This window comes from Tamandua tetradactyla, chromosome 19 (assembly GCF_023851605.1).
Source record: "Tamandua tetradactyla isolate mTamTet1 chromosome 19, mTamTet1.pri, whole genome shotgun sequence".
Taxonomy (NCBI): domain Eukaryota; kingdom Metazoa; phylum Chordata; class Mammalia; order Pilosa; family Myrmecophagidae; genus Tamandua; species Tamandua tetradactyla.
This window is the reverse complement of record NC_135345.1, coordinates 8,839,832-8,859,773: the sequence shown is the minus strand read 5'-3', so window position 1 is coordinate 8,859,773 and position 19,942 is coordinate 8,839,832. Positions and strand designations below refer to the sequence as shown.

The window sequence follows — 19,942 nt, the reverse complement described above, 5'->3', positions numbered from 1 at the left end:
TGCTAGATAGATGGAAATACTAATGCTGAATGAGAGGGAGAGGTAAGGGGTATGGTATGTATGTGTTTTTCTTTTCTTTTTATTTATTTTTCTGAAGTGATGCAAATATTCTAAGAAATTATCACAGTGATGAATATACAAGAATGTGATGATATTGTGAGTGACTGATTGTACACCAAGTATGGGATGTTCACATGTTAAGAATGTTTGTGTTTGTCTGTTGTTTTGACAATAAAAATATTTTAAAAACAATACCAAAACAAATCCTGTCCATTTCTGTATATATTGCATTCCAGCAACTTTAGAAAACTGGAACAGTGACTTAAATTTTCCATGCATGAAGAGTTTCCCCACCACTTATAACTTAGTGCAATGCTCTGCAGAAGACAGAGGAAGAAATCAGGAGGGAAGGTCCAGGTCAATGGAATGTGAGAGTTGGCAGAGTCCTTAAAAGTCAAGTCACCTAATCGTATCTTTTCACAGAGTTCCCTGGAACCAGAGAGCCAGGATTTGAATCACTAACCAGCCATGCAAACTTGAACTGGTTATTGAACTTCTCTGTGACTCAGTGGCTTCATCTCTGCTATGAGACATTGTCTACCTCAGAGCATGGGTTAGAAAATTAAATGAGCCATGCAAAGAACCTAGAACAGTGGCATACACTCAGCATACACTCATCAAATGCTCGTTATTGTTTTTGTCATTGTTATTTTCTTGATTCCAAGGAAGAAATGGAGGCCCAAAGAGGGGAATGACCTTCCCAAGAGTGGATTGTGGTTGGGGTGGGGAAGAAGTAGAGCATCTGTCCCCTGAATCCACATTTCCATCCCACAGGGGAGGAGACTGAGGTTTAAAGTTGCCCTGTGACTAACCTGAGGTTGCATAGCTAGACTAAAATTGTAGCATGTTGAAGCTGAAAGGGGCCTTTGAAAGTGCAGAGTCCATATCCCCTCATTTTACAAATGAGAAATGGAGGCTCAGATAGTATGAGTGGTTTTCCAATGTCACACAGCTAATAAGTGATGGGAAGACCCAAACCTGAGACATCAATTCAGTCCTCTCAACAGTTCTCTCAACTCAAATATTCAAATAGAGAAGTGATAGATTATAAATGCTGAAGAATTTTGGGGAAAAAATATAAAGATGAGGGCTACAGGCTCTCAAATAGGAACAAGGGGGAATAAACACAGGACAAAATTATAAAACAAGGGCAGTTAAATAAAAATTTCAAATAAACTAAGCTCAAATGACCTCAATTGGGCCTTCAGGATATATCTTATAACTGTATGTTTAGTAGAAAGAACTGATAAAAGGGTCTTAATTAAAACAAAACAAAATGACCAATATCCCATATTGAAAACAAAGACATTCATTTCAATACCAAACTGGACCACAAGAAATGGTTAATCAAAATGATAACCCTTGGGTCTTGCAAGTCCCCGAAGCATTGAAGAAACCTTTCATTATGCCCAGCACACATCCTACTTATGGAGGTAGGATGAGAGACTTAGGCGGTTTTGTAAGATTTTGAACAACAAAGGATTGTTTGGCTGATGTTGAGTTTGCTGGACCCTGCAATTCATTGGCACCTGCCCCTCCCCCACTGAACGTTTCCAATGTGTTCCAACATGGCGGAAGGGCAGCTCCCCTGATTCACCTATAGTTATGTTCCCAAAGCCCAGAGTGATGAGACGCTCCTTGTGCTCATTGAGTTGGTGCTTTGACTCATTCAGGACACTGTTGGCCCACAGCAACAGGTTGGTGAACACCGAGTGGATCACCCCAAACCTGAAAAACACAAGGACTCAGTTCTTGAGCAGTTCACATGCACACATGCCCCCTTCTCAGCCATGATTGTGATTTAACCTGGCAGCTCAGGCTCTGGGTGGGTCTCCCTGACTCCCTGGGTGGGGCAGTTCTATGGGACCTTCCAAAACTACAGAGTCTTGGCATATTAATTTTGAACTTGCCAGAACTCAACCATTTCTACAGGACAACAAAGAAACTGAGTAGGGCTATAGGAATTGAATCTTACTAAAAGAAGTCAACACCAACCCTGCCATTCACCAAACCCTTTCAGTATCTTTCAGCAGGGAAGAGGAGAGAAGAGAGCAGTGTGAGAAGGATAATGTTGGGAGTATAGGAAGTGGGTATAGCTTTACTGTTGGTTGGCCAACCCAACAATCATTGTCCACTCCCTGATGCTTTGCAACCTACCACTAAAGACACTGAAATAAGCCAGTCATTTGCTGTCCAGTCTCCTATGGGGCTAGCATGACCATTCTGGCCAGTGAGATATGAGGTGGAGATTTCTAGGTACTATTGGGAAGGATTTTGCTTTCTGGATTAAAGGGGTAAGAATGAGAGGAGCCTACCTACTCTCCTTCCTCACCCCTTTTACCTACCTTGAATGTGTACATGAAGGCTAGAGCTGTGGCAGCTGTACTGTGACCATGAGGCAAATAGCATGGGCTGAATGGCAGAGAGGAAACAGAAGGCCTGCTCTGCAATGACTTTGTTGAGCTCCTGGAGCTTCAGATAGGTTAAGGAACTAGCCCTTCACATATGTACTTAGTAGCTGCACCAGGGTTGGAAGAATTAGTAAGTGGCATAACTGTCCTATTCTGGCTCCAGAGGCCTGCCCCTGAGGAAGAAGGGCACATTGCCTCCTGAGGAAGAACAAAGCAAAAAAGAAGATGAAGTGGAAGGGGAACGCTGGGCTCTGGAGAACAGAGGAGAGATCTGTGGGAAGTGTGGCTCCAGTAGGGTCGCTCCCAGTTTCAAAGCTCCAAAGTTTCCCCGTGTGGGCAGGTATAACACATATTGACATTGGGAGCTTCAAAGGTGATTAACACTGTGCCTTGCCAGAAGCAGGTGCAGCAAATACCTGGAGATCTGAGAGAGGCATTCCTGAAAACCTTTTTGGCAACTGATTGCTGTAAATTAGAGGGCAGAGGGCAGGAGAAGCATGCCCCTCCATCACTGATTGTGTGCTCATCCATTATCTGCCTATGGGAAAAATAGCTGTCACTGCATCCTCAACCCTGACCCTGCCTTTCCTCTGAGTTTTAACCCCAGCTGACCCCTCTGGAGTTCCCACAAACTCTCCTCATTTGAACCCAGGCTTCCTTTTGCAATTGCATAACTTGCAGACAAAGCTAGAGAAATAAACAGACTTCCAGGGTGTTTGAGTTAACTGTTTGCCTGTCTGTGTACCTCTACCTTGCCCAGTTGCTATAGATTATGGCCAGCCTTCCATGAGGCATCTGCAGGTATTGTATAGAACCTTTGACAAAGACAGACAATGCTGTTTGCATCAGACTGGCTGGCTTCTCTTTTGCTCATAAAGCACACAGCTCCTTTTTCTTCTCTCCTCTTTCTGGTCCAATGGCTTTGTCCAACCTCAGGGCCCACTGAACCCAAGGAGGTAGAGCCAAAGCTGCGCACGGAAGCAGTCTGTTCCACAATACCATCTGCAGATGAGCTGGCAGCCTCCTATCGGTTTGATCTGGAAATTATCCTATGAAGGGTATACGTCATTACCCCATGCCAAGCTGCCTCTCCCATGCTAGGACCTGAGAACCCCAGATCACAAATAAAGGGAAAGCTTCCTTCCCTGAGCCATTTCTGATTACTGTTTGTTTCCAGCTCTGCTTTCAGAACTGTAAACCTAACCCTTGGGGAAAGAAAATGACTCAAACCAGTAAGGAAAATTTTCAGGTAGGGTGTAAACTTCCTTTGCATACTAAAATCATGGGAGAGTAGAATATTGGCTTGAAAGATCTGAAGAAAGAGTCAGCCTATCAGTGGCAAGCTCAGAAGCCTCCAGGACCTGCCAGAAAACGCCAGTGAATAAAAGGGGTCTAGAGTAGGTCATTAGGGAGTGGTGGGGACAGCAGCAAACTGAAGGGACAGCCCCCATTCAGAGGGTCTAACTCAGATTCAGCTCTAGCCATGCACATTTAGGATTGTCAGATCCTCTAACTTTCCTAGAGAAGTCTAAATCTGAAATCTGAAAATTGGTAAGTGATTTGAAAATGTTACACATGTTGCTGCACAAACAAAACATATCTGCAGATGAAATCAAGCTAAATCTGATGTGGTTCAAACCACTCACCATCCAGTTTAGGAAAATGAGGTCCAGAGATGGAGAGAGATGGTCTCCAGTCACTCAGAGTGTAGTGTGTACAAGCAGCTGTAGCCCAGACCCTTTGCGCCCAAAGATCCCAGCCTAGAGCAGTGCTGTCCAATAAAGATAATGCAAGACATAGATGCAAGCCACATACGGAATTTCAATTTTTCTAGTAGCTATATTTTTAAAAAGTAAAAAGGAACTGGTGAAATTAATTTTAATATTTTGTTAATCCTAATATATCCAATATACTATATCGCATCAACATATAATTAATACAAACAAAAGTTATTAGTGAGCTATCATACATTCTTTTTTTCATTCTAATCTCCAAAATCCAGACTGCATTTATACTTTGTGGTAGTTAGATTCGGGTGTCAACTTGGCTAGGTGAAGGTGCTTAGTTCTATTGCTGTGGACATGAGCCAATGGCATGTGAATCTCATCTGTTCCTGATTACATCTGCAGTCAGCTAGGAGGCGTGCCTGCTGCAATGCATGACGTTTGATTTAATTGGCTGGTGCTTAAATGAGAGAGCTCAACGTAGCACAGCCCAAGCAGCTCAGCATACCACATCCCAGCACTCGCAGCTTAGCCCAGGCCTTTGGAGATGCAGAAAGGAATCACCCTGGGGAAAGTTGTTGGAACCCAGAGGCCTGAAAGAGAAGGCCAGCAGAGATTGCCTTGTGCCATCCCACATAAGAAAGAACCTCAGTTGAAAGTTAGCTGCCTTTCCTCTGAAGAACTATACATCAACTAAATAAATCCCCTTTTATTAAAAGCCAATCCATCTCTGATGTGTTGCATTCCAGCAGCTAGTAAACTAGAACATATTTACTGTACATCTCAGTGTGCACGTGCCACAATTCAGGTGCTCAGTAACAACCTATAGCTAGCAGTTGCTGTATTGGACAGAACTCTAGAAGACTGAGTGAAGGACCCTTTTCTGCTTGGAAGGTCTTGGGCCCAAATGTCCCAAAGCTATGATTAAATAAATGACTAAAATTCACCTAGAAAATGTCACTACCATGATGCAGTGGAAATAGCTGTGGATTAAAGCCGACACTCAGTTCCCATCCAGTGAGTTTCCTGACCCTGAACATTTGCTTCATGTCTCTGAGCTTCATGTTAAGTGAAGTGTTCTAAATATGTCTTTTAGATATAGTTGGTTTCTACCATTGTTCAAGCTTTGTTTCCTTATAAATCTCTCTGGATGTTCTATCTAGTATTGAAAATGCTTTATTGGCATCTCCATCTATTATTGTTCCCTTCAATTCCATCAATATTTGCTTTCTGTATTTTGGGGTCTGTTGTTAGGTGCATCTATGTATACAATTGTTACATCTTCTTGGTGAATTGATCCATTTAACAATAGGTAATGTCCTTCTTTGTCTCTTCTAACATTCATTTCACTTCTCTGAGCCTCAGTTTCCTCATCTGTAAAATGAGAATCATGATCATTTCTATTGTCCCTAGTGGACAGGGATCTTGTAAGAGAGAATTTCATAAGTAATAAAGGTAAAAGAAAGCGCTTTATAAACAGTAGAGTTAATATGATTCAGCCTAGGAGTTTCTAGGCATGGAGAAGCTGCTCAAATTGAAAACATCTTGTTCTTCATCCTAGCAATTCTACTTCTAGGGATTTAACCCAAGGAAATAGCCAAAGGTATTCAAAACCACTTTTGACTGAAGATGTGCATCCTAGCACTATTTATAATAGCAACAAAACTTTTCAGACAAATTAAATGTCCAACAATCAGGCATTGGTTGAATAGACCCCAGTAATGAGATACTATGTTATCAATAAAAATCCTATTGAGGAAAAATCCTGATGGAGGGAATGTCACCAGCAAAGTGAAAAGAAAACACAGAGCAAGAGGAACAGGAACACAGGTTTAAGGGGAAAAATTAGATACCTATTCATAGAAAAAAGACTGGAAGGAAACACCAAAATGTTCACAGTAGTGGGATTATGGTGACTTTTTCAATTCTACCATATGCTTACACATTTTATCAGGGAAAAAAAAGTACAATTGTTAAAGATAATGCAATGTTTGTGGAGTAGATGACATAAAACCCATGCCCTGGAACAAAAACAGCAAGTGTCACCCTCACACTGCAAGCCAGCCCGCAGCCTCATGAGCGGCTGGACAAGCAGGCAATACACACCCTCACTGCCCAGCATAGGAGACAGGATATGGGGTTGGGGGCCAAAATCTCAGGCCTGCTGCTTCCACTCTGCAACCGTAGACAGGTCTCTCTTGAGGGAGCCTGTTGCCTCGTCTATTTCATGCAGATAAGAGCAGTAACCCTCACAGAGCTCAGGTGTGGGTTAAATGTGATGATGGACATGTAAGTCTTTGTCCAGTCTTCTAAGGGATGTCTTTGTTGGGTCCTTAGGGTCCTGGACCTTATTGTCCCTGATTCATCCATTTGGCATCATCTGTTCATTCCCCTCCCCTAGCAGGGGCACAGCACACATTTCTGTCCCTCCCCCACCCATCCTCCTTTGCTCCTCCCCCCAGCAGAAGACATAGCTTCTCTCATTAATGATACTGGGGTTAAAGGTCATTGAAAAGGCCACCACTTAGGGATGAAGGGGGAGTAGCACAGGCTGCCCAGTGCACAACTACGGGGGCACCACTCACACAGCCTCGGACATTAGTTTGTCATCACTGTAAATCCCTAGCAGGGCCTGGCAGCAGTCATTGCATGCAATAGGCATTTGGCAGATGCCTAAATGTTTGCTGAAGTTAATCCTTTTTGCATAATGAGATTAGTAAAATTTATTTCTATTTTAACAGTCTATGTAAATGGTTCTATTCAGTAATCATACATACATGAATCTTCTAAATGCCATTTACCATTTCAAGTGCTATTGGGTAAGTTTTCTGTTCCTCACTGATATTTTATAAGATGACTTGCTATAAAGCAAATATTGATCCCTTGATTCACCTATATGTTTGCATGTATGACTTTCTAACATGATAGTAAGACTTCAGGCATTGATGAGATTCACTCCATTATCATATAGACTCTTTCCATTGATGCTCACAGTTACCTGGAGAGAAAGGTGGTTGGAGATAATAATAGACCCAACACTCTTATTGAGTACTTATATCCCAGGCACAGGTCATATGCTTTACAATCCATCCTCAGAGGCTGACTGTATTATTATTACCATTTTACTCATGCAGACACTGAGCATCAGAGCAGGAAGGTTTCTAAGATGAAGAGCTGAGTTTCAAACCCACATCGTCCTTCTGCCACGGCTATCTCCAGGAAGGAACCAAGGGTGAAAGGATTCCTCTCTGGGTCAGGAGTAAAGGTTTTGCTCTTCAGGACAAATCAGACAGTTGTTCTCAGTTTTTATAACTCAAGGCAGATTGCAGTGATAATTTCTGTGAACACCAAATGAACACCAAATTTGACATTTAAAGCAATTACCCACTATTTTTACCTTTCAAGTGTTTTGAAAGACTGGATAATATCCTTTGCATGCCCCCAAAGAAAATATACCTAGACAGAAATAAAAGAAGAAAAGAAAAATGCATCAGTGGAAAAGCTGCCATTGCCTCTGCATGCTTGAGAAGCCCATAAAACTTAAGAACAATATGCAGAAAAATGCTGGGGCATCAGTGACCACCCTACCCAAGAAAGGCAAACTGCTATCTTCATCTCATGTGGTAGTACCAGTCAGCTGTGGGGAAGGCTCTCCTGGAGCACTGCGGTAGGAGACTGGGTGAGGTCTCTGAGGGGTTCAGGAGGAAAGGGGGCCATGATTGACTGATTGATTTGTGGGTAAAACTGTTTACCCACAAAATGTCCACCATGGCACTGAGTGTGGGGAGCAGCAAGCTGCCTGTCATAAACCCTGTTTACCTAAGTCAGCTTATACCTAAAAGATATTCACTGAACAATCCTATGTGCTAGTGGGCCAGCAAACAGACATTGAGAGCTTTAAATGAAGAGCAGAACTGAACGAAGCTCGTCTTTCATTTCACTCTGTTAACGTAGTTTCCCCATTCACCAGTCACCAGTAACGTACAGGGTGGGGGCTGAGCAGATAGATGCTGGGATCTGACGACCTGCCAAATACTGACTCCCTCATGCCCAGCTACGTAGCCATTCTCAGAGAATCTTTCAGGATCTGTTTTCCCATCTGTGAAATGGAAGTGAGAAGGGAACCTACCTTGGAAAGTGCCGTGAGCAATTAAGTGGGATAACCCATGACAATTACTTAGAACAGCACATGGAGCAAGTTCAGTTGTCAATAAGTATTCAGTGCTGTCAACTGACTCACTGACATTGATTGAGCACCTACTCTGGGCCTGACATTATTTGATCTTCTAAAATATTCAGAGCCTTATTTTAGACATGAACAGACACTGATTACCTACTAGTGCCTGACACTGCTGGCACTTTATCAATTAGTTACATTTAATCTTCATTTTGCCATCAACAAGCTATAAAAAGAAAATCAGACACCCCCAAATAAAATGTGTTTATACATATTACCTCTTTGGCATTGTTTTGGCAAAGATCAACTGTCCTGCTCTGCATAACACTTTTCGGCAGAATTCATGATCACTGCTCTTCTCTTGAGTCACCCAACAACTTAAAAACCAACAGCAGGAACTACCCGGTAAGGGTGATATACAGTTCAACAACAGAGAAAGAGGTAAGTAAATTATTATTTATCAATGAATGCTACATTAAACAGCTATTAAATTGATGCTTTTCTATAAAGACTATATAGCAACAAAAAAAGATTAATGTGATTTTTAGAATGAAAAACTAAATAGAAAATTCTTCACCCCTATGGAAAACTTTGATAAGCAAGTACACTTGAGTCCAAGGAATGAAGGGAATACAAAAAAAAATGTTGGTTTCTTTTGATGGGTTCATGGGATGCATTTTTTTCCTTCATTTCCAAATTTTTCAGTAGTTACACTATATTTATAAAAGAATGTATTTAAAAAATTTTTTCCTATCTCTACCCATCTCATGTGGCAATAGGCTCATGGTGATTGCCCAATAAGTACAGAATGATTGACTGACCGATAAAACACCCTAGATCAGGAAGATGGAGATTTCCAACTCACCAAGTAACAAGAGTGTATACTGAAAACTCATCCTCTGTCTACAGCCTTCAGGTGCTCTCTCTGTTGCCTTCAAGACAAAGTCCAAAATCCTAACGTGGCCTAGGGTGGAATAACAGCCAGCCCTGAACGAGCATCCATCACCTGCCCAGGCCCACACAAAGGGCTTTGCATATGGCAGTACCTCACCACAACCTCATCAGGCAGGCTGAGGTCATCCCCATTTTACAGAGGGGACCCATGAGGTCCAGAGAGGATAAGCGATCTTTATAAGGTCACAGAGCCAGGATTTGAGCCCAGGTAGCCTAAGCGGAGTCAAGGCTCATAAGCCCTATGCTGGCCAGTGTCGGCTGCCCCAGCCACATCTCCCTTTTCATTCTCACACTGGGTCATATGGAAACACTGCATGTCCCTAAAGACCTCCCCCTTTAATGTCCTCTATTCCCCCTATTTTACGTACCAACTCTGGGACACTTCCCAGAAAGGAGCCACCCTGTCACCCCAAGCTGGTAAGATGCCCTCTTTTGTGCTCCCTCCTCATTCTGGGTGACTTTGTCAAAGCCCCAGTGCTGCAACTGTCCATTTTCTTGACTATCTTCCCATCTGACTGACACCTCCCATAGGGCACAGACCATGGCTCCTTCATCCTGGTATACATCCAGTACTGAGGTTGGTGTTTGATGCTTTAGAAATGGACTGAATCATGAATGAATGAGTGAGAATGCAGTCTCATTTCTAGTCTCACGAAGGCTTTCCACGCTGTCACTATTTCACTACACGTCTGTCATCACAGGCTCTGGCTCCCCTGGAATGATTAGCCGGCAAACTCTCTGAACGTGGGCAGCTCCTGCGAAGCCACACCTATCAGGCCACTGACTTATTCCAAGGCTCTACTGCTGACCTAAACTGCCTCAGAGCTCACGTGGCACATCCTTACAAATCACTTCACCTTTAGAGAAACATTCAAGGGTTCATCCAGAGCTGTCTGGGTAAACAACGGGGTGCCCAAACTGGACAACCCTTTGGATAAAAAAATAATAAAGTTTAAAAAACAGCATCATTTGCCTGTTGGGAGGTTGACAATGGGTTGTGATGGACATTCTCAAGCTGGAAACCCAGAAATATTCAGAACAATGGTGGTACCACTGGTGTAAGCCCATGGTCTTCCGGAGCGAGTGGCATAGACCACCACCGTGGCTCGGCTATGACTGTGACTGAGCAAGACACTTGCCCTCTTCCTTAGAAAATGAAGGACCACATCTATCCCCATGCAGTAGTCGAAAAGATTACACAAACGGAAAAAGGAAAAGTGCTTTGAATTCTCTGAAGTACTACAGAAATATTATTGTTACTAAAGTAACAGCCTGCCTCTGATCGCCACTGCCCAGGAGTTCTGGTAGAGATGGCGGCTACCCCAGAGACCCACCGAAAGTCTTCTCATTCATGAAACTTTTCTAATTCAAAGTGATGTATTTACATTTTACATCTTAACCCTTACTTCTGGGACACCTCGAATTCACCAATGCTGGGAAAATAATCATATGCATCTCTAAAAGATTTTCATCCACAAGTGGCCAAACAGAAAAAGGTCTGAATCGCCCAGAGAATTGACTATAATGCCACTTTTTAATGTTTCTTTTGAGGGTAATAAAAGTGTTCTAAATTTGATTGTAGTGATGGTCACACTGCTCTGTGGATATGCTAAGAAAATATTGAATTGTACAATCTAAATGGGTGAATTGTATTGTATGTGAATTACATCTCTATAAAACTGTGAAATTTAAAAATTGCCCTGGAAATAAAATTCCCTCAAGCCTTTTCTAGGGGGCACTGGCTTGCTAGACTTTCCTGACACTTCACTCTTGTATGTTCTGCCTCCTAGGACCCCCAAGGGCACCTGTAGTCCCATTTTACAGTAGAGGCAGCTGAAGAACTGAGCCAGAGAGATGGACTCAAGTTTGCCTTTGGATTTCTGGGCAAGCTCACAGTAGCTCCGCTTGCTCGTTATCCTGATGTCACAGAAGAAGTTCAAGGCAACATAACCCTGGGATACACTTAAAAGGCATAAACTCAGGGTGGTTTACCTGTAAGAGAGTATGGACCGCATGTGTGACAGGGAAAACTCCTTCAGTGGCTGATAAACATTCAGAAAATCCAACAAAGTATCCAATTTTCAGGCATCCTAGGACGATGGTAATGGCTGCAAACAAAGTGATGCTACCTAAATTTGGGGAAAACACACACACACGTTAATATATGATGATATTTCAAAATAACTTACTAATAAATTATATTACTGCCATGTAAACTAAAACTGGACGACAGGCCTTGTGTCTTTTTCACCACCCTGCTATTCCAGAGTCTGACACATGATACTGTGCTAGTTTGAAACTAATGTACCCCAGAAAAGCTATATCTGTTTAATCCTAATCCAAACTTGGGGGGAAGACTATTGTAGTGTGGGATATTTTGATTAGGTTGTTCCCATGGAGATGTGACTCACCCAATTGAGGGTGTGACCTTTTGAATAGATTATTTCTGTGGAGCTTATGGCCCCACCCATTCAAAGTGAGTCTTAATTAGTTTATTGAAGTCCTTAAAGGAGCTCACTGAGAGACAAAGAGTTCAGAACCAATATAGAAAGCAGAGAGCTGCAGATGTTTGGAGATGTACAGAGAAATGAAACCAACACACAGACATTTTGCAATGCAAAGATTAAAGATGAGATGCAGAGTCTGCCCCCGAGAAGCTAAGTGAGGAATCACAGAGGCTAAGAGTGAAAGCCACTGAAAGCAGGAGCTGAGAGCCATTTGAAACCTGAAGTGGGGAAAGGACAGCAGATGTTGCAATGTGCCTTCCATGTGACAGAGAAACCTGGAGACTGCCTTTCCTCCAAGAAGTTACACTCTTGTGGGTGCCTTAATTTGGACATTTTCACAACCTTAGAACTGTAAATTTGTAACCTTAAGTAAATCCCTTTTGTAAAAGCCAATCCATTTCTGGTATACTGCATTCCGGCAACATTAACAACCTGAAACAACATGATAAATATCAATCTCAAAGTGTCACTCTTATCCTTAAAACCTCAGCTGGCCTTCTGCTTTCTAAAGAGTAAGTCCCAGCTGTGTAGCATAACATCCAAAGCCCTTAACAGTGGCCAGAGCTTTATCCCCATCTCCTCCCCCAGTATATACACTAAACTCTGGCCACACCCAATGTCTAATCTTCGAGGACAAACATCATAACATCATACCCATTCGCTCTTCCCTGCCTTCTTCCATTCTTCTTAAAATAGAAAATCAAATACCACCTTCTGAAGACTTCCATGTTCCATTAAATTCCCTTTTTCATGCAAGACAACTCTGTGTTCATAGCACTCTTAACTACTTGCATAGAGAATTGCAATGATCTATTCATCTGCGTCTCTCCTCCACTAACATCCTGCCAGGCAGGGACCATGGATTAATCCCCTTTGTATCCTCTGTACCTGGGGGGCTGGCACCTCCCAAGTGCCCCACAACTATTTGATGAGTGAATGAATGAATGCTCTTAAAAACTCCTATAAAGTCAAATAAATATTCTCCTCAATATAAATGTCCCAAAGTAAGGGAACAATTGAGTGAATTACTATCAGCCACTCATTGAATATTGTGTGACCATTAAAAAATGATGGTTAGGGACATACTACAGAACACCTGACCACCTGAGCACCCTTCAAAACTGTCAAGGACACCAAAACAGGGAAAGTCTGAAAAACCATCAGAGACCAGAGGAAGCTAAGGAGACACAATGGCTGAATGTGATGTGGTATCCTGGAGGAGACTCAGGACAGAAAAAGGACATTAGGGGAAAGCTACTGAAATCTAAATAAAGTCTGGACTTTATAGTCATGAACTGTGGTAGATTGAATCACATACCCCATGACAACAAAAGGCATGTTCTTAATCTCAATTACCATGACTGTGGGTGTGAAACCATTTGTAAACAAGACTCTTTGAAGATATATGATCAGTTAAAGTGTGTACTCCTTTGTGAATAAGATCCTATTTAGGCCTTAGTCCACAGGACCGGAGTTCTTTGTAAGCAGAAGAAATTCAGACACAGTCAACAGAGAAGCCAGAAGCCAGAAGGCAGTGGAAACCAGATGAGAAAACACAAGGAAAGAGAGTTGGCCATGTGATGGGAGGCAGAGATGCAAGCCAAGGAACCCCAAGCTAGCACTAGACTTTGGGGAGAAAGCATAGCCTTGCCGAAACCTTGATTTTGGACTTCCAGCCACTGAAAATATGAGATAATTAACTCCTGTTAAGCCAACTAGTGTGTGGTATCTGTCATAGCAACCCTGGCAAACTAAGACAATGCTGGTTCCTTACTGGTGACAAAGCTACTCTAGTAATGTATTATGTAAGCAATGGGGGGAAATGGATTAACTCCCTGTGCTGTCTTTACAACTTTTCTATAAATACAAAACATGGAAAGCACTTATACTAGGTAAAATGAAGGAAGGTCGCACTTACATTGTACATCAGGTGTGGTTTTAACAAAAAAACACAAAAACATGTGGATAAAAAAAAAAGAAGAAGAAGAAAGCTGGAAAGAACTATGTGAAATGCATTAAAAAGAAATTAGTATCAATTTAACAACAAAGAGACAAACAACCCAATTAAGAAATGGGTCAGACTTGAAAAGACCTTTCTCCAAAGAAGATATACGAATGGCCACTAATCATGAAAACTTGCTCAATTTCATTTGCTATTAGCGAAATGTGAATCAAAGCCACTGTGAGATATCATATATACTTAATAGTATAATCAAAATGATATTGTTTCATCAAATATAACAAAGGTGCAATAATGCAAAGTGTTAGTAATGGGGGAACTAGAATTGTGGGGGGTCAGGAGCAATAAATCAGGCCCTAGCAAGAAGAAGGTATCTGGAGTCACAAGATCCAGGGCGGAAAGTTCCCAAGAGTTAAAAATTGAACAATAGTCATTGTTAAAAAATTAAAAGAATGGGATGTATTGTGCAAGAGCTAACAGCATTTCCCTGCTTCTGTGGATAAGTTCGTGGTTTTTGCCTTTATAAGCTCCCCTTGAGAACCTCTCGGGGCTGCTCTCTGAATCCTCCTTCTTGGGGGTTTCTGAGGCAGTCGCTAGTCGGCCAATAAAGACTCCACATTGGCTTGCAGATTTCTTTGAATTGTGTGGTCTCTCTTTTGGTGCGCCCCACAACAGAATGACTGCTGTTTAGAAAGAAAATAAAAGGAAAACAAATGTTGGAGGGGATGTGGAGAAATAGGAACATTCATACATGGCTGGTAGAAATGTAAAATGGAGCAACCATTGTGGAAGAGTCATTGACATTCCTCAGAAAATTAAGTACAGAATTGCCATATGATCCAGCAATCCCTCCTCTAGGTGTATACCCAAAAGAATTTAAGTCGGGGACTCAAACAGATGTGTGCACGTCAAGGTTCATAGCAGCACTATTCACAATTGCCAAAGGGTGGAAACAACCCAAGTGTCCATCAGCAAGTGAATAGATAACAAAATGTGGTATATATGTGCAATGGGATATTATTCAGGCTTTAAAAGGAGTGAAGTTTTGATGTACACCACAACGTGGATAAACCTTGAAAACATGTTGAGTGACACAGCATGGGGAAACAAAAGAGCAAACATTGTAAGCTCTATCTTATATAAAATAATTAGAATATAGAAATTTGGAAAGTCAGAAATTAGAAATAGGTTACCAGGGGCTGGGTGGGAGTGGGGAATGGTTAATGCATAATTGGTACAGAGTTTCCGCTTGGGGAGATGGAAAAGGTTTGCTAATGGATGCATATATGTTACCAGAATAAAGTTTAAAAAACAAACAAACATAGAACTGTACAATACAAAGAGTAAACCCTATTTGTAACTACAAACTATACTTAATAGTATAATCAAAATGATATTGTTTCATCAAATATAACAAAGGTGCAATAATGCAAAGTGTTAGTAATAGGGGGAACTTTGTGTGAGTGGCACGGGGGCTTATATAGCAGCTCTACTATCTGTATGATTTTGCTGTAAACTTATAACTGCTCTAATAATAAAAAAAGAAAAAGAAACTTGCAATAAGCTTTAAAATTAGTGAGAAAAGCAACTGCCCATTGGGACTTTATCAATGTAAAAATCCCTCATCCATCACCTAGGGCAACACTGACTGCCATTCACACATTCTCTCCAGTGAGCAGGGTGTGTGACATGCCTCAAGCCACCCAGCAGGGAATGGGGTTTGGGCCATACCAGTGAGCTATAAAATTACAGCCCAGCCCAAGAAGCAGCCAGTGAGAAGTAATGCAATCGCCTGGCCTTTCATTTCCACTGCTCAAAGCCTTGTAGAAACAACTCTGTCAAGTTTTTTGTTTTTTGTTTTTTGTTTTAATCCTGAAAACACTCCAGTGAAATCAGAAACTTTCTAAGAATAGAGATTCAATCCCAATGCTTTGAAATGGCTTGACAAATGCATGGTTCATTTGAATTACAAAAAGGAATAATAAGACAAGGTATTTTCGTTTCCTAGCTGCTAAAAAAAAATACCATACAGTGGACTGGTTTAATAACAGGAATTTAATGGCTCACAATTTCAAGGCTAGGAGAAATCCAGAATTGAGGCATCAGAAGGTGATGCTTTCTCCTGAAGTCTCCAGAAGACTGAGGCATTCTGGAGCTGGCTGCTGGGACTCTTTGGTCCCTGGCTTTTCCGTCACATGGCGAGGCACATGGCAGCATCTTCTCCCTTCTTTTCCGGGTTCCATTTACTTCCAGTTTCTGGCTGCTCCCCGTGACTTCTCTCCATCTGATTTTCAGTCTGTTTATTAAGACTCCAGTAACCTGGATTAAAGTTCAACCTGATTCAGACGGGCCACACCTTAATTGAAGTACCGTCTGGTAAAGATCTTATTTACGATGGGTCCACACCCACCAGAATGTGGACCGAGACCGAGACCAAGACCAAGACTGGGTGCCCAGCCCAGGCCACCACACAAGGCTAAGCAGCCTGGGCAGGGTGACCAGAGCACAGGCCTGGAGCTAAGGGGACCAGGGCACTGGTCCTGGTTATGCCACTGACGCAACACATGGGCCAGGACAAGCCACTTCCTTGCTCCTAGCCTCAATTTCATTTATTTTTTGCATGGGCAGGCACCAGGAATCGAACCTTGGGTCTCTGTTATGGCAGGCGGGAACTCTGCCTGCTGAGCCACTGTGGCTCACCCTTAGCCTCACTTTTGTCATCCATAAAATGAGGTTGGTCTGCAGCAGTGGGCACCAAGCATGAGCATGTATCAAAATCTGGAAGACTTGTTAAAACACAGCCTGCTGGGCTCCACTCCCAGAGTTCCTAATTCGGTAGGTCTGAGGTGTGGCTGGAAAATCTGCATTTCTGAAGTGTTCCCTGGTGAGTTTAACAACATTGATCTGGGCCCTCGCTTTGCTGACCTAGAACACCATTGTGGATCACATTTCAAGAATTCAGTGATAAATACTTCATATCCCTTCTCACCCTCTTGAAGTCCTTCCTTTCTTCCTTCTTCCCTCCCTCCTTCCTTCCCTGCCTACTGTCAGGGCTCAGAAAAGCAATTCTACCGATAAAATACACTCCATAATCCAGAGGCCTCTCAGCTTCTTTTGCAGAACCGGATGTTTGAAAGACAGAGCAGTGTGTCAGTAACAGAGTATGTGTCAGAAACCCAGCAACCAATAAAATCATTAACTTAAGCCCCCATCCAATCAAGGGACAACCCACCACCTAGTAGGCACCCTCCCCTCCCGAGATCAATGTACCTTTAAAACACGGTCCCCAGAGCAAAGAACTGGAGCCATTTTCTCTTTCTTCCCACTGTCTCCCCAGGCAGGAGCCATTCTCAGGCTCCCACCTACCTTCTCCCTGCTTCCTCACCTCAATAAATCTGTTAAGCATTGACTGGCTGTCTTGGGTAGATTCCTTAATGACTCCATGCCTAATACCTACCTTCCTTCTTTCCTTCCTTCCTCCACCAGCCATGGATTCATTCATCGATTTATTAATACCACAAATGTTTGGGGATTCCTACATGAATGAGACACTGTGTCAGGGGCTCAAAGATAAATAAATAAGATCACTGGACACAAAATACACAAGTATAATATGGCATAAATTGAGGTGTGGCACCAGACTTCTCATTTGCAGTATAAGAAGTCAGAACCAGCACAAGAGCATCAACAGTCCACTGTGAGGAAAGGACTGCAGACCAAGAATCCTAACCCCAGTAAAGAAGTCACCCACTTGATAGAGAAAAATATGGATATTTGGAGATAGGCAAAATATAATTAATTAATCAACTATTAATTGAGCACCAACTATGGACCAGGTGTTGTCCCAGGTACTGGGATATAAAGATCAATAAAAATAACTCCTTAGGAAGTTTAACATTCTAGAAAGGGAAGACAGGAAAGAAACAAATAAAATGAGAACATAAGAAATGCCAGAAAGTGATAAGTGCTTTGAAGAAGAGTAAAGCAAGAAAGGAGACTAAAGTTGATGATGGAAAGTCAAGAAAGTGGTCACTGAGGAACTGATAGTTGAGAAATATAAAATATCAAACACATAACTCATCTGAGAAGAGTATTTGACTAAGAGCTTTAACAAAACAATTGCAAACTGGAAGAGTCCTCAAAATTGGAGAGAATGAAGAGGAGAGGAAAAGAGAGAGAGCAATACACTTAGTAAAAGATTGGATGGGTGAATGGGTATATGGATGGATAAGTGGATAGATGGATGCATGCATGGATTCATGGATGTGGGGAAGTAGGGTGTGAGTAGATGAATTAATAGATAAGTTGATAAATAAATAAATAAGATATGTGGAACTGATTCCAAATGCATCAAGACAGATTGCCCAGAGTGGGGGTTTCCTTTGAAGATGTCAGAGTAGGGAATTCCAGGACTCACTCCTTCCATCAAAGCAGAAACTGTCTGAGATAATTGCTCTGGGGCTCCTGAGGCCGAAAGAATACTGAAGCATGCAGGGAACAGCAGGAGAATGAAGCTGATTAACTACTGTAGAGAACAGTGAGTTTTCTCTGCACAGCAGCTATCAGCACCCATCCCCCACTCTCAGGGTGGGCCACTTTGAGATCCAGCCCCTGGCCAGCTCACTGCAGACAGAAAGGACATAAAATTTTTTTCCCTAAGAACAAGGATAGACACAGCAAATTACTGATCACAGCTTTAGATTAACAAATTTAGATTGCTGGATCTTAGTGCTGAGCTACTATTTCAGCCTGCCTCAGACAAAAGCAGCAGCAGACATTGTTTAAACCCCACCCAAAACAGGGGCAGAGGTGGTAGAGATTTCAAGATGCATTTTTCAGGGTTCCAAGGATGGTTAACTGAAAGTCTGCATTTTCTGGGCAGACCAAGAAAGCACAGATTTGGGGAGCCATCAAAGAGGCTTTGAGCACCCTTCCTGAACCTCTCCCCAAGGACTCTTCCCCAGGGACCATGTGTTAGGTGGAAAATACTGACTTGGTGAAGTTCTGTCCAGGGTGCCCCCCTCCCAGAATTTGCCCTGCAAGCAAAAGCAACTAGAGGCAATAAAAGTAGAGTAAAAAACTATAGAGGTAAAACAAAAAAAACAAATAGAACAGATCAAGACTCCTGGAGAAGGAGCAGAAGAAAGGAAGCTTTCTCCTGGTGGTTAAACAATTGCAAAAATGTGCAATCTTCAAAACTGTACCACAATCTAGGGGAAAAAAATAGAAGAAGAAGAACTGAAAAAAACATGGTCCATTTAATGTGGGCTAGTCTAAATTTTGAGAAAAAGAAGTCTTAACACAAAGCCAATCAATGATAAAACTCTATGTAAGAGAGAGAAACTGACCTTCAGAATAAACTATCAAATAATCATATGCCTAGACATCAGTTAAAAAATAACAAGCCATACTAAGAAATGGGAAGGTATGGCCTAGTCAAGGGACTAATTAAAACTTCAGGGGAGACACAGAATTTGGAACCACTAATTAAAGATCTTCAAATAAATCTCCTAAAGTAATTCAAGAAAATGAAAGGAAATATGGCTAAAGAGACAGCACATGTTAAGAGAGAAAAGTGTGATCATGAGGAAGAATTGGGGAGTATAAAAGGAAATATAGTAATAATGGGAATGAAAAGCACAGTAGAAGACGTTAAGAACACACTAGAAACATACAACAGCAGACTTGAACATGCAGAAGAATCAGAGAACTAGAAGAGAGGACAATCGAAATCTTACAGACAGAAGAATGGATAGAGAAAAGAGTGGGAAAGAAAATTAAGTAATGTCTCAAGGATTTGAATGACAGCATAAACCACACAGACTTATCTGTCATCAGTGTTTCAGAAGAAGAAGAGACGAGAAACGGGCAGAAAGAATATTTGAGGAAATAATGACTGAAAATGTGCCAACTCTTATGAAAGACATAAATATACATATCCAAGAAATGCAATGTACCTCAGACAGAATAAATCCTAATAGACCTAGTCTGAGACACTTATTTAGCAAGACAACAAATGACAAATATAAAGAGGGAATCATGAAAGCAGCAAAGAAAAGCAATTCATCACAATGCTAGTTTGAAATTGTTATATACACCAGAAAAGCCATTTTCTTTTAATCCAATCTTGTGGGGTAAGACCCATTGTT

The 19,942-nt window shown here is 41.8% G+C and overlaps 1 protein-coding gene across 1 annotated transcript in view; it reads right to left on the bottom strand.

The window, feature by feature from the left end:
• OTOP1 (otopetrin 1) overlaps positions 1 to 19,942 on the bottom strand; it is a 65,952-nt gene that overhangs the window by 19,376 nt on the left and 26,634 nt on the right. Inside the window, exons 2-4 of the mRNA XM_077137079.1 lie at positions 11,319 to 11,455; positions 7,593 to 7,651; positions 1,658 to 1,788 (exon numbers count right to left, since the gene is read on the bottom strand). Of these exons, the coding sequence (XP_076993194.1) occupies positions 1,658 to 1,788; positions 7,593 to 7,651; positions 11,319 to 11,455 (327 nt within the window). The remainder of the gene's footprint in view (positions 1 to 1,657; positions 1,789 to 7,592; positions 7,652 to 11,318; positions 11,456 to 19,942) is intronic.